At 56.1% G+C, this 11,907-nt stretch overlaps 1 protein-coding gene across 1 annotated transcript in view; it reads left to right on the plus strand.

The window, feature by feature from the left end:
- Positions 1 to 6,846: 6,846 nt before the first annotated feature.
- The window catches only part of GPR26 (G protein-coupled receptor 26), a 22,275-nt gene continuing 17,214 nt past the window's right edge, over positions 6,847 to 11,907 (plus strand). The window contains exon 1 of the mRNA XM_032609296.1: positions 6,847 to 7,514. Coding sequence (XP_032465187.1) covers positions 6,847 to 7,514 — 668 coding nt within the window. The remainder of the gene's footprint in view (positions 7,515 to 11,907) is intronic.

The following is an 11,907-nucleotide window of genomic DNA, read 5'->3' on the forward strand; positions in this document are numbered from 1 at the left end:
GCCTCAAAAAGAGTTGTCATTTAGTAAAAGAGATTTATGTCTGCCTCCGTTTCCCTATGTTCCCAAACCAACTTCCATAAGAAAATATCACCTTGATGTCTCTAGCAAATCTTTCTCTCTCTGTCTCTCTCTTTCTCATACACACACACACACACGCACACACACGCACGCACACACACGCACGCACGCACACACACACACACACACTGTCTCTGTCCCTGAATGCATATACAGAGCAGGACCTGATAAGCACACACAGACCCCTTAGGTGTGGCGAGCTGAGCCCCGTGATCGTTCTGACCAGGGCACAGTCAGGAGCAGTGAATTCTGCCCCCCTCTCCCACCATATCCGCACAGACCTCCGAAGCTGAAGTGGTGCATGGGCTTCAGCTACCACCGCAGCAGAAGGGATTGAATTCCAGCCAGATGGGGAGGGAAGGCCCTACGATACTTGTCTCTGCCCTCCTTTTCCTGCTTCCTCTCCCCTTATCAAGTCCCTGGTGACATCCATCCTCAAGCAGCCTAGATTCACATGTGAGATTGCCTCATCTACCCAGTTCATTCCACGGATGGGGAAGTCTGTGTAACGAGAGAGGAAAGAACTGCCCATGTGCCTAGAGTCAGTTAGGGGCAGCGCCTAGACAAGAATCCGAGCTCCTGCCTTCCAATCCAGGGTGCTGGCTGCTGCATGACGCTGCCGGCCCAAGGTCTCTTTCCCATCAGAGAAGTGGGCTCGTTCCTATTAGAAGGTAATGGAAAGTAGTACTCAGGTCAGGGGCTCCCCCCATGCTGAGGGTATCATGTGACTGCCGCACCAGTCCCGGGGGTGGGGACACGATCAGGGTGACTTCAGAATCACCAGTAAAGGGTGTCTCCCTTCCAGACCCCTGGGAACATACACATCAAGGTAAAGACCCTGGAAACAGCCTCCAGGAAGCCCGGTGGGAGCCAAGTCAGGCCACACACAGGATAGCGAGCTGCCTGGCCTGTGCTCCGTTGTATGTGACCTACATACTATAGGTTACAGGAGCTGTGAGACAGACAGAGGAAGTAAAGTGGTTTCAAAACATCCCACATCCCAAATGACTGGGCAATATACTCACTGAATACGAGCACACGTGCTGCAGTCCGACAGACCTGGATGTTGCCCCTCACTAGAACTGAGCCTCAGTTTCTGAGTGCGCTAAATGGGAGGAAATGGCCCAGAATCTGCTCAATAAATGGCAGCTGGAGCTGGCTCAGTTTTGAAGACCTGGTTTCAGAACTCAGTAGACACTTGGAGGCCAGCTCTGGCCCTCCACAGCCAGTGTGTCTTAAAAGTGACCAGAGGACAGTAGAGAGATCGGGGAGAGAGGAGCTGTCCACTGTCTCAGTGCTGATATTCCTGGAACTCAATCCCAGGCAGGAGCCTCGTGGTTTCCAACTGCTCAGGACCCCTGGTTCCGGGCAGCAGTGTGGGAGAGTAGGGACAGGAGTGGGACAAGGAACTGAGAGAAACAGCTCTTCCTGAAGGTTCTATTCCTGGGGATACACGCCAAGCTCCTGTGCTCCACTGCAGCTCAGAGACAGGAAATGAACAGAGGCTAGTCGTCCTCAGAAGTCCGTCCAAACTCCGAGAAGCCATTGTTCATGGACTGCTTCAATGCCTCACAGTCTGACACTCGGGAAGATCAATCACACACTTTTGTCTTTTTGGAGCTGGTACAGGTTGCAAATAAAAAAGCTTCTGCTCCACGGGCAGGGTTAGTGCATTTTCAAGGCAGAGTGCAAACCTCACTGGCTGGCTGTGTGGACGTGGTAAGCCCAATGGAAAAGCTCCATATCTGGGCCAGGCAGACTCTAGCCAGACTGCAAGTTCTTCTGTTTTCCCAGCTAGTGGGGGCAATTTTGGTGTAGGTGGTGGAGCCCTGGTCTGGGGATGTCGGTATTCCAATCCCAGCTCTGCCACAGGCGATGAGATCTTGGGCAAACAAGCAGCTTAGCTGCAAACCTCTGGCACCCCATCCGTCAGTGGGATGGCAGTCCCTCTCCTATGAACCGTAAGGCCTGGCTCTCAGGGAGCTCTCAGACAAGGTTACACATATCACACACTGACTTCCTACACCACCCAGGTGGCATGCAGCCCAAGGATCCAGTTCATAAAGGGAGGTAGAGGAGGGAAGGGTGGGAGTGATGGTTGATTGGGCATCACCGGGAGAGAAGGGAGCAGGGGGAGGGGCGCCCAATCTGGGAACCGGAACAGAGTCATGGTGATTCCACACATAGGCGCTGAGTCAGACGGGAACCCCCCAGCAGTTCTGACACCCTGGGCAGCCGCTTGACCTTTTCAACCTCAATTTCCTTATCTGTATGATGGGGGGTAACTACAGTCTCTCTTGAATAGGGCTGCTGTGAAAATTAAATGAGATTAGGTAAGGAGAGTGTCTGGGTCACACCCAGCCTTCGACAAGTGACATCTTGAGTCCCCTCAGACAGAGGTGGCTTAGCTCCTCCCAGGAGATCACCAGCAGAGGCTGCTGGGTAGTAGGCTTCTTCTTCCCTTCCCTTGGCCCACTTCCTGCTACACCTGGCCTATGGGGCCTGGGACAGCCGTGGAGACTCAGGAGTGACAAAGGCCCTGTTCAGAGATCCAATTCCTCTCCTCACTGATAGCAAGCAAGTGAGCCAGAGGCCCGATCCTGTTGGAAATGATTCTGCTTGCCCAGCTTGAGGGCTGGACCAGGAGGTATGCACAAACAGCCTGCCTGGAAAGGAATCACCAGCCCGGGGGTGGGCAGCAGCTGGCAGCAGAGAGAGCACTGGACAGTGAGTCAGGGCCCTGTGCAATGAGAGCATCTCTGCGTCACTCCTAGACCTCCCAGCGTTCCATAGGGTCACGTGAAACAGCAGGTGTGTAAGCGCTTTGAAAATAGAGACCTGCTGGCAGGCTCAGGTGGAGAGGCTGGCAGGGATGTATCCCTGAAACAGATAGAGGTTCCAGGTTCTGGAAGTCATCATCTGAAAGGGACTCACCTTTCTGTCCTTCAGTCTGGCATCCAGGATTTGCCAGCACCTTTCTTTCCAGCCTTTCTGCAGGCCCCTGTTTGCTCCAGAGACACAAATAGACACTAGGATCCGGCCTCTGGGTGTTTGCTCAGGCACCTCCCTCCCCTGGAACACCGGTTCCCAGGCTCCCCCTCCACTTGCGGAAATCCTGAATCCTCCATTCTCCAAAGGGATGTGTTCTCTGTGTCTACATCCCCAAAGGGATGTGTTCTCTGTATCTACTTCAGTTGGACCTCTCTTGGGGCATTGGTGACATTTTGGTTTCTGTTCAGTTTATATAAATCTTTCATCCCTTTCTAAAGATAGCTGTGGAAAGGACCACTTCCGTCTCCAACATCTCATTGGTAGGTTATGAGCCATGCGTGTGTGTGCGTGTTCAAGCACATGTATGTGATAAATACAGTGGAAAGAACATGAGTTTTCATGTCCAACAGATGTGGATTCCAATTCACATGATGACTCTACCTTCTTAACCAGCTCATGCTACCCTATTTATTGATGCCAACTTGGAGTGACCTGGAGCAAATTAAGGAACTTGCTGGGTCTCAGCTCCTTCACTCATCAAGATGGAACCATGATGTCTACGTTGAAGGGTTGAGGCAAGAATTCCCAACGACGTGTGTATGTGCCTGCCTCTACGTGGAACTATATTAAACCATCTGAAGGGATGAGACTCAGTCCTGTTTCTGAGCCCTCCCTCAGGGCCCAGTTACAGCACTTCATGACTCACGTTAACACAGTCGTGACTATCCCATCACTTCTCTCCAGCTCCGATCAGCATGACATGCAGGTCCGGCCGCAGTGTGGCTCCCTGCTGGGCGCACTCCAGGCCCTGGGTACTCAGCTGCCCGGTCTTGCAGGCCTCAGTTTACAAGGAGCAATGGGAACCCTGTGTCAAGGCCTGGACAGGGACAGGCGTCTTGCTTCTTTGGTGAGTGCGACCTCATTGCTTGTCTGGAGATGTGTCAGACCTGTGCTCAGTGAGGCCCAGCCTGGGCGCTGAGGACCTGGTCCTAAGGAGGCCAGCCCTCCCAGACCCCCACTGGGAGCAGGAAATATTGCTCACAACCAGAAGAAAGTGAGTTTCTATTCTTTAGGAAACTGAGTTAAAATATTCTGTCTTTCTGCCATGTTAACCTTTCAGTGCTGCCTTTAAGGAATCAGAAAGCAAATGATCTTCAAAATGATGTGAGTGTGTGTGTGCGTGTGTGTGTGTGTGTGCGTGTGTGTGTTCACTGATTTATTACTGTTAAACCCGGTTACCTGGTCACCAACATCATTCTGATGTTGCAAAGTTGAGATATCTTCAAGTTCCAGACCAAAGACACCTGCTTGAGAAAGTGACTGAGGACCTTTGGAGTACGCAGAAGGGGCCAATCGATGGTGCTAGAGGTGCTGGCTTCATCCCTAACCAGTTCCGTCACTTAACCTCTTTGAACCTCAGTAACCTCACATCGAAAATGTGGATGAGAAGCTTTTTTTCTTGTCATTGTGACAGGGATGAAATGAAGTGCAATAATGTTTGGACGTGTTTTATAAACTCTCATGTGCTGTAAGAGATTAGTTAACACTTCACACTGTACTTCCTACACACACTGATGACCCTCTAGCAAGAGTCTCCAGGCCAGGGCAGCAGGCCACGGTTGGAGGATATACCCACGTGATGAGTTGGCCTCCAGCCGCTCCACCTGACTGCTTCTCATAGAGTTGGCTCTTCAGGGCATATGGTCATGGACCACCCTCATCAGAATTACCTAAAGAACTCACTAAGAATGCAGAGTCCCAGACCCCAGAAGTATGGCCCAAGAATCTAACTCTTTAGCCAGGACCCCAATTTATCAGGTGATCCTGATAAATACTGAAGTATGAGAATCGTGGATCCAATGATGCTCATTGAAACGTGTTGACTCATTTATTCCACAAACAGTTACCCGGTCACCAGTCAGTCTCTCGCCAGGGGCTATTTGTGGGGACAAAGTCTTGGGGAGCAGGGGAGATGTGCAGGTGAATAGCTCACTCTGATGCCAAGTATCTAATGAAGATATATCCAACCCTGAAGTCTGTAGGCCACACGACAGGCCAAGAGATGAGGAGATTGCTGGCTTTCTGTTCCGTTTCCTCCTCTGCAGGGCAATGCTCCACACACAGTATCTTAGCTACTTCTCCCCAGAACTCTGAAAGGTACAGAAGGACACTGAGACTCCTCGAGGTTCAGTAACTTGCGGGATGCTGTGAAGTCAGTGGTGTGTCAGTAAGTGCTCAGTCTCAGGGTGAGCAGGGGAGCCCTGATCCACACACCTTCCCCGGGGGATCCTGATAGAAGGACAGAAGGGCCACAGTCCCTGCGGCATCTCCTGAGGGGGAGCTGGGACCTGCCTGCCCAGAGTTCCTGGGGTCTTCACCAAGCCACACTCCTCCCCTTTTTCCAAAGAGTTCCTGCATGGTATATCATTTAGGTCTCTTACAAACTGGAACTTGCTGCCTCACCAGACCCGGAGCAGGTGGTGTGTGGGCTGACAGACGGCCACAGTGGAACGCAGGCCGGGAGTGCTGAGTATCAGCCACACCAGGGCTCTGCTGAGACTGGCCGTGCACAAGCAGGCCTGTCTACCTGTGAGCGCTCAGGGTCGGATAAAGGTCTCTCCTGGCTGAGGGAACACCTAGGGGGTATCACGGTGTGTCTCAGCGTCTCCCCCCAACAACGCCGCCGCTGGCTTGAGGATGCTGCTGAGGCCCCAGCTGAAGGGTGATGGGAAGAGGGCACCGTAAACCAAGCGCCCCCAGGAGTGTAGCAGCCGCCCTGCGGACAGGCCGGGGAGGCCTTGGAGATAGCTGGGGCCAGGGCCTTGATCATGGAGGTTGGAGAGATGTGCGTTCCTTCCCCTCTCAGCAAATGCAGCTTACCTGAGCTCCCCCAGCTCAGCCCAGAGAGGGAGAAGCATCGGTCCTGGGAGGCTCGGCTAGGACAGGTGGGGTAGGACCTCCAAGGTCTGGCCAGGCTGGCGCTCGGGCTGGGACGGGTGGCCCTGAGGCATGAAGGTGCCCAGACATCCCTCCCTTTCCTCAGGCAGACTTTCTTGACTCAGCCCGTCTTTGACACACGTAAGGAAGGATTCAGGGGTGGGGGTGGGGGACAGGAAGCTACAAAGAGCCAATCACCCTGCACCGGAGGCTTCAGGGCTGGTTCTTTCTGAGTGTGTGTGCGCGCACCCGCGCGCATCAGCGGGAATTCTGTGATAGAAGCAGCCAGATTCTGGAGAGAGAGAGAGAAGAGGAGAAGATTGAGAGTGGGAGAGACAGACGGATAGAACAGCAGTGGGAGAGAGAGAAGCGCCGCAGAGGGGAGACAGAGGGAGGGAGGGAGAGGGGGAGAGGGAAAGTGTAGGGGAGAGCAGAAAGGGAGAGCGAGCAGAGAGAGGGGAGGAGGAGAAAGCAAGGCTGTCGGAGAGGGCGCGGAGCGGAGCCGGAGCGCGGAGGGAAGGGGCGAGGGCAGGGGGAGCAGAGGCGGAGCCGGGCAGCAGGCGCCCGCCCGCAATCCGGGATCCCAGGGCGCTCTAAGCTCTCGGTTCGGCGACGCACCGGCGCCTGCACGGGCGGTGGCGCGGGCGCCAGGGCTCAGCCGAGCGCGCAGGTGCCGGCCCGGGAGGTGGCGCGGGGCTCCGGGGTGGCCGCGCGCCCCCCGGGGGGCCATGGCGGCGGGGACTGGGGGGCGCGGGGCGGCGGCGGCGCCGAGGGGCTGAGCGGGCGGCGCCATGGCGGCGCCGGGGTGCGGGCCCTGAGGGCCGGCGGCGGGCGCGCACCATGAACTCGTGGGACGCGGGCCTGGCGGGTCTGCTGGTGGGCACGATGGGCGTCTCGCTGCTGTCCAACGCGCTGGTACTGCTCTGCCTCCTGCACAGCGCCGACATCCGCCGCCAGGCGCCGGCGCTCTTCACCCTGAACCTCACGTGCGGCAACCTGCTGTGCACCGTGGTCAACATGCCGCTCACGCTGGCCGGCGTCGTGGCGCAGCGGCAGCCGGCCGGTGACCGCCTGTGCCGCCTGGCCGCCTTCCTCGACACCTTCCTGGCTGCCAACTCTATGCTCAGCATGGCCGCGCTCAGCATCGACCGCTGGGTGGCCGTGGTCTTCCCGCTGAGCTACCGCGCCAAGATGCGCCTCCGCGACGCCGCGCTCATGGTGGCCTACACGTGGCTGCACGCGCTCGCCTTCCCCGCCGCCGCGGTCGTCCTGTCCTGGCTCGGCTTCCACCAGCTGTACGCGTCCTGTACGCTGTGCAGCCGGAGGCCGGACGAGCGGCTGCGCTTCGCCGTCTTCACGGGTGCCTTCCATGCGCTCAGCTTCCTGCTCTCCTTCGTTGTGCTCTGCTGCACGTACTTCAAGGTGCTCAAGGTGGCCCGCTTCCACTGCAGACGCATCGACGTGATCACCATGCAGACGCTCGTGCTGCTCGTGGACCTCCACCCCAGGTGAGGGCTCTGGGAAGGGCTGCGCAGACTCGGTGGGGGAGGGGTGTCTTTGTGGGAGGAAGGGGGTCCTCGTCTCCGCCGGGCTCTGCTGCGTGGCTCTGGGCAAGACCCTTTAACACCGAGCCTCCTTTTCCGTTTTGGAAAACTGAGGTCGGGGGGAAGGGCCACCGTTGCCTGTCTCAGGGCAGGTGCTTAGAGCATCAGCAGAGCAGAACCCCCCAAAATCGTGGGTGAAACAAATAGGTACATTTTTGAAGCATTAGGGTAGAGACCGCAGAGGAGCCGAACTTTGCTGACTTTATACTTATTTTATGCTTGTAGTTTTCACTTTAAGTAGCCTAGAGAAGGCAGTAATCTCTGTTCACTGCTCTAAATGGTTCTAGTCAGGCCCTGAGAGCGTGGCCTGGGTGCTTAGGGCGCTCCTGAAGAGCTCTTCACGCGGGAACGTGCTGCTCTGCGGGTCTTTCCTTTCTCTGGTGTCTGGCGCCGCCTCTGTCTCGTCCTGTGTGTGTGAGTCCTCGGGCTGCACCTTCCTCTGTGGGTCCTTAAAGGAGCATCTGAAGGGCTTTGAGGGGACGGGGGTGCTCTTCCTGCCTTTCCAGACAGCACTGTCCCGTGTCTCCTGGACTTGAAGCCTGGGAACCCCTGCAGAGGGAGACCGTCATCCTGGGGCTCCGGTGACGAAACCTGCCCACCTTCCACATTCACCTGGCCTCTGGTTCTCAGGAAGGCAGCTCGGGGCGGGCAGTTCAGGTTCACGTACCCCCCCCCCCGCCCCCGCCCCTGCCCCTGGGAAGTCCTGCCATCCTTCGGAGCCTCTGGGGAGAGAAGGGGGAGACTCTTAGCTGAGGTGTCCTGAGCTCACCTTGGCTTTCCCCCAGAGAAGAGGGGAATGGCTGCTGGTGTCCCAGACGCTAGAAGGGGGTTTTGGTGTCAAGATGGCGTGAAAAGTGAGGCAGGCAGAATGTATCAGTGTGGAGCAGGCCAGCGGCAGGGAGGGAGCTCGGCCCCTGTCGTGCGGATGCCTCCCCGGCCAGGGAGAAGCTTGTGGCTGAGGGGGACAGACCAGAGGGTCGGTGTGACCAAGAGCTCCTTCAGTTCTGGGGTTTTTCTGCCCACGAGCAATACAAAGAGAAGACCTTGAACTTCACTGTGTCTGAACACAGGACATGTTCCCATGTGTTCCCGTGTGTCCATTGTTCCCCTCAGGATGGCCCTTCCAGATTACATGCTGGACCAAAGCTTCTAGTCACAGAACCTTCCTCCCGGAACCATGTACAATATGTACATATGTCATGTACATATGACACCAGGGCATATGAACCATGTGTGAAATTGTGTGAGCCTCACACACACAGTCCTATGTGTTCATATATCAACGGCATGGGTAACACATCATTCCATGTCACAGGTGTGGCCCTCCTGCACGCTGACACAAAGGCGTGCACAGACTCACTGCATGTGGCCATGTATGGTTCAATGTCATTTAAGGATCACAGAGCTATTCCCCTTCCTATCACCTTCGGGTGGGAGGACCTCACTTTAGAAGGTGCATCATCCCTAGGACGTGCACGGGGACTGCTCTAGAAGCTGTAGGCAATGTTGTTTAACTCTCGGAACTTGGACAATTTCTACAGTAAGCCCACTTTCCGTGAGTCTAACAGCGGAGGAGGGAATGAGGTGGGAAAGGAATCAGTTCTTATCTAGACCAGTATAAACCCCGTCCCCGCTCTCCCTCCAACTTCCAGAACAGGAGGGCCGTGGCTCCTTTTCAGCCCATTTAGGATGTAGGGTTGGCTCCAATCCTGCCGGTCTCTCACGGACTCCAGGCCAGACACTGCAGAGAGAGCTCCCAGGGGTGTTAGGAAAAGAGGCGGTTGCTCGGCTGCCCTCCGGTCCTCTCTTCTCTCCTCCACTTCCCTCCGGGGAAATTTGACTGCTTCTGAGCCCAGGAGGCTCTGAGGAGACCCTCTTCCCAGAGCCACGGACAGGGCCCTGCAGGGCCAAGGAGCAATGCCGGCCTACGCTGGGGAAAGGAAGGGCTTCCGGTGGGAGGATTGCCCTCGGCCAGTTCAGACAGGCCCCGCTGGCTGAGGGCTGGCCTGAGGTTATGCAGTAGTTGGCAGATGGGACAGCACTGCCCCATTAGTGACCACAGCCTGCCTTTCTCTGTGGGGTCGGTTCCCAGAGTGAGAGCCTGGGTGGTGGGCCACACGGGAGGGCACCAGCTCCCTGACAGTGGATTCACAGGCTTCTTTCTTGGCGTCTCCAAACTCTTCCTTCCCACAAATGAGAAACTGCAGAGCTAACTAGGGGGGGCTGCCCCTAGGTCCCCCGAGCCTTAGGCACTAAGGTTTCAGGAAATTTCCTGGCCAGTTGGTGCTGGGAGCTGGGGGGCGGGGGAGTGGGGGTCCAGTCCCAGATCAGCAGAAGCCAGGCTTCCTTATCTGGGCAGCCAGGGTGGCAGGTGGAGGTGACTTTGCTCACTGTAAGATTCACTTAACAGCCACCACACTGATGGCCTCCTGGGACTTAATTTTGAGTTCCCTGAGGCCCAGGCTGGCATTTGTCAAGAAGCTCCCTAGTGATGCCAGCTTCCTCCTGCAGAGGGTTAAATGCAGTGAGTGACAGGCTGGACTCCTCTGCTTTACACCCCGCCCCCCCCAACAAAAGGTCAGGGACCCTCTGCTCTAAATTAAATCAGGGACCCTGAGAGACGTCACCCACTCCTGCCTTTCTGGGGTGGTTTCTCGAGTTACTACAATCATAAAGAAACTGGGAACCCACCTGGTCTCCAACCGCTCAGTGTGCTTGGTTCAGTTCTCCCAAACCACAACTCCAGACCAATTATAACCAGATCCTCTCCCTGGTGCCACCAGAGACATAGAAGGGGAGCCCGGACATTGGTGCTGCAGCCCTTCTCTCCCCGTCCAGCTGAGGGCGCCACTCACCAGCACAGGTTAATGACTTCAGACCAGACTGTTGGTGAAGTGTACTCATTCTTGTGATCAAGGGCTACAGGGGGCTGGCCGAGTGCCGAGCCGGAGGGTGTCAGAATTGTGCCACAGTAGATGGAGGGGTTCTCACCGTGCCCTTGACTTTGCAGATGAGGAAGTTGGGAGCCCCAAGGAAGGGGGACACTTGCCGTATTTGATAGATCTGGACTGTGGCTTCACCCAAGACTCACACCTAGGTCTGCTCCTAAGGTTTACGGATGGGGCGATAGTGCCAATGGCGTTTCACAAACCATCCACATGGATAGTTAGGATTTCTAAATTCAGCTTACAAACTGTTAAATGGAATATGTTCTATCCTCCCACTTTGAGAAGTATACATTTATAACACTTGGCAAGGCTGGGTTCAAATTTAGAGTTCTCGGGGGGCCTTGGAGTGCAGCCTTGTACATGGCAGGGGGAGCTGAGCTGGCCCCATGCCACAGCCCACCTCACCCCCCCGCCCCGACACCCCAGCATGGAAAGGGGCCTCCTCACACAAAGTGGACACTGCAGGCTATGCCTCCACATTGTTACTCACAGATGTCTCCCCTCCGGTCTCAAGCCAAGCACGCAGGTGGCACAGCCCTTCATCCAGGGAAGATGCCTGTGCACTTTCTGGAAGCAGGATCAGGGCATTTGGGCAAAGAATTCCGTGTCCCACGTACCTAGAGCTTGGTCTAGAATGGAGGATGTGGGTTCTGGGTGGGCACATCCCCTTGGCCCTGTGAAGTCTTCATTTCGTGGGGAGGTGTGGGTCTCTCAGTATCCAGGGCCCAGGACAGGGCCCCTCTGGCCAGGTCGAGGGCAAGACTGCTCACATCAGTCCTAACCCCAAACTCAAGGCTCTTTGCCACCAATCGGTCAGCTCGTTCCTTTGTCTTTTGTTTCATTCTCCAAAACGCCAGAAAGCAAATCTGGATGTCTCTCTGCATACTGGAGAGCGTGGCTCTCGACTGGCTCCTCTGGAGATCAGTCAGGACCCAGACCCACCGTCTTGTAGCCACAATCGCCTCATTTACTGACTTTCCAGAGACTCCCAGTATCATCTGTCCCTCTGCTCTATTACGGAAGCCTCCTGGGGAACTTGTCTTTGACCCTACCTGTCACAGTGCTGGAGGCTCATCTCCTTTTGGCTCAAGGAAACTCCGTGTCTCGTCTCGGCCCTGGGGTCGCCCCACCCTGGTACGGTGCTTGCACCCTGAGCAAACGAACCCGGGCAGGAGGGTTCTGGGCCTCTCACCCTCTGCACTGCAGATTCTGCTGGGAGTCCAAGGACTCCAGCTGCCACCATCAGGCCCGGGAATATCTGGGCGTTAGCGTAGCTAGACACAGCGTGCCCATGGCTCAGTGACCCAATGGGGGGACACCCCAGATTTTGGTGTCAGGAGACCTGGAAG

The sequence above is a fragment of the Phocoena sinus genome, chromosome 16 (assembly GCF_008692025.1).
Source record: "Phocoena sinus isolate mPhoSin1 chromosome 16, mPhoSin1.pri, whole genome shotgun sequence".
Taxonomy (NCBI): domain Eukaryota; kingdom Metazoa; phylum Chordata; class Mammalia; order Artiodactyla; family Phocoenidae; genus Phocoena; species Phocoena sinus.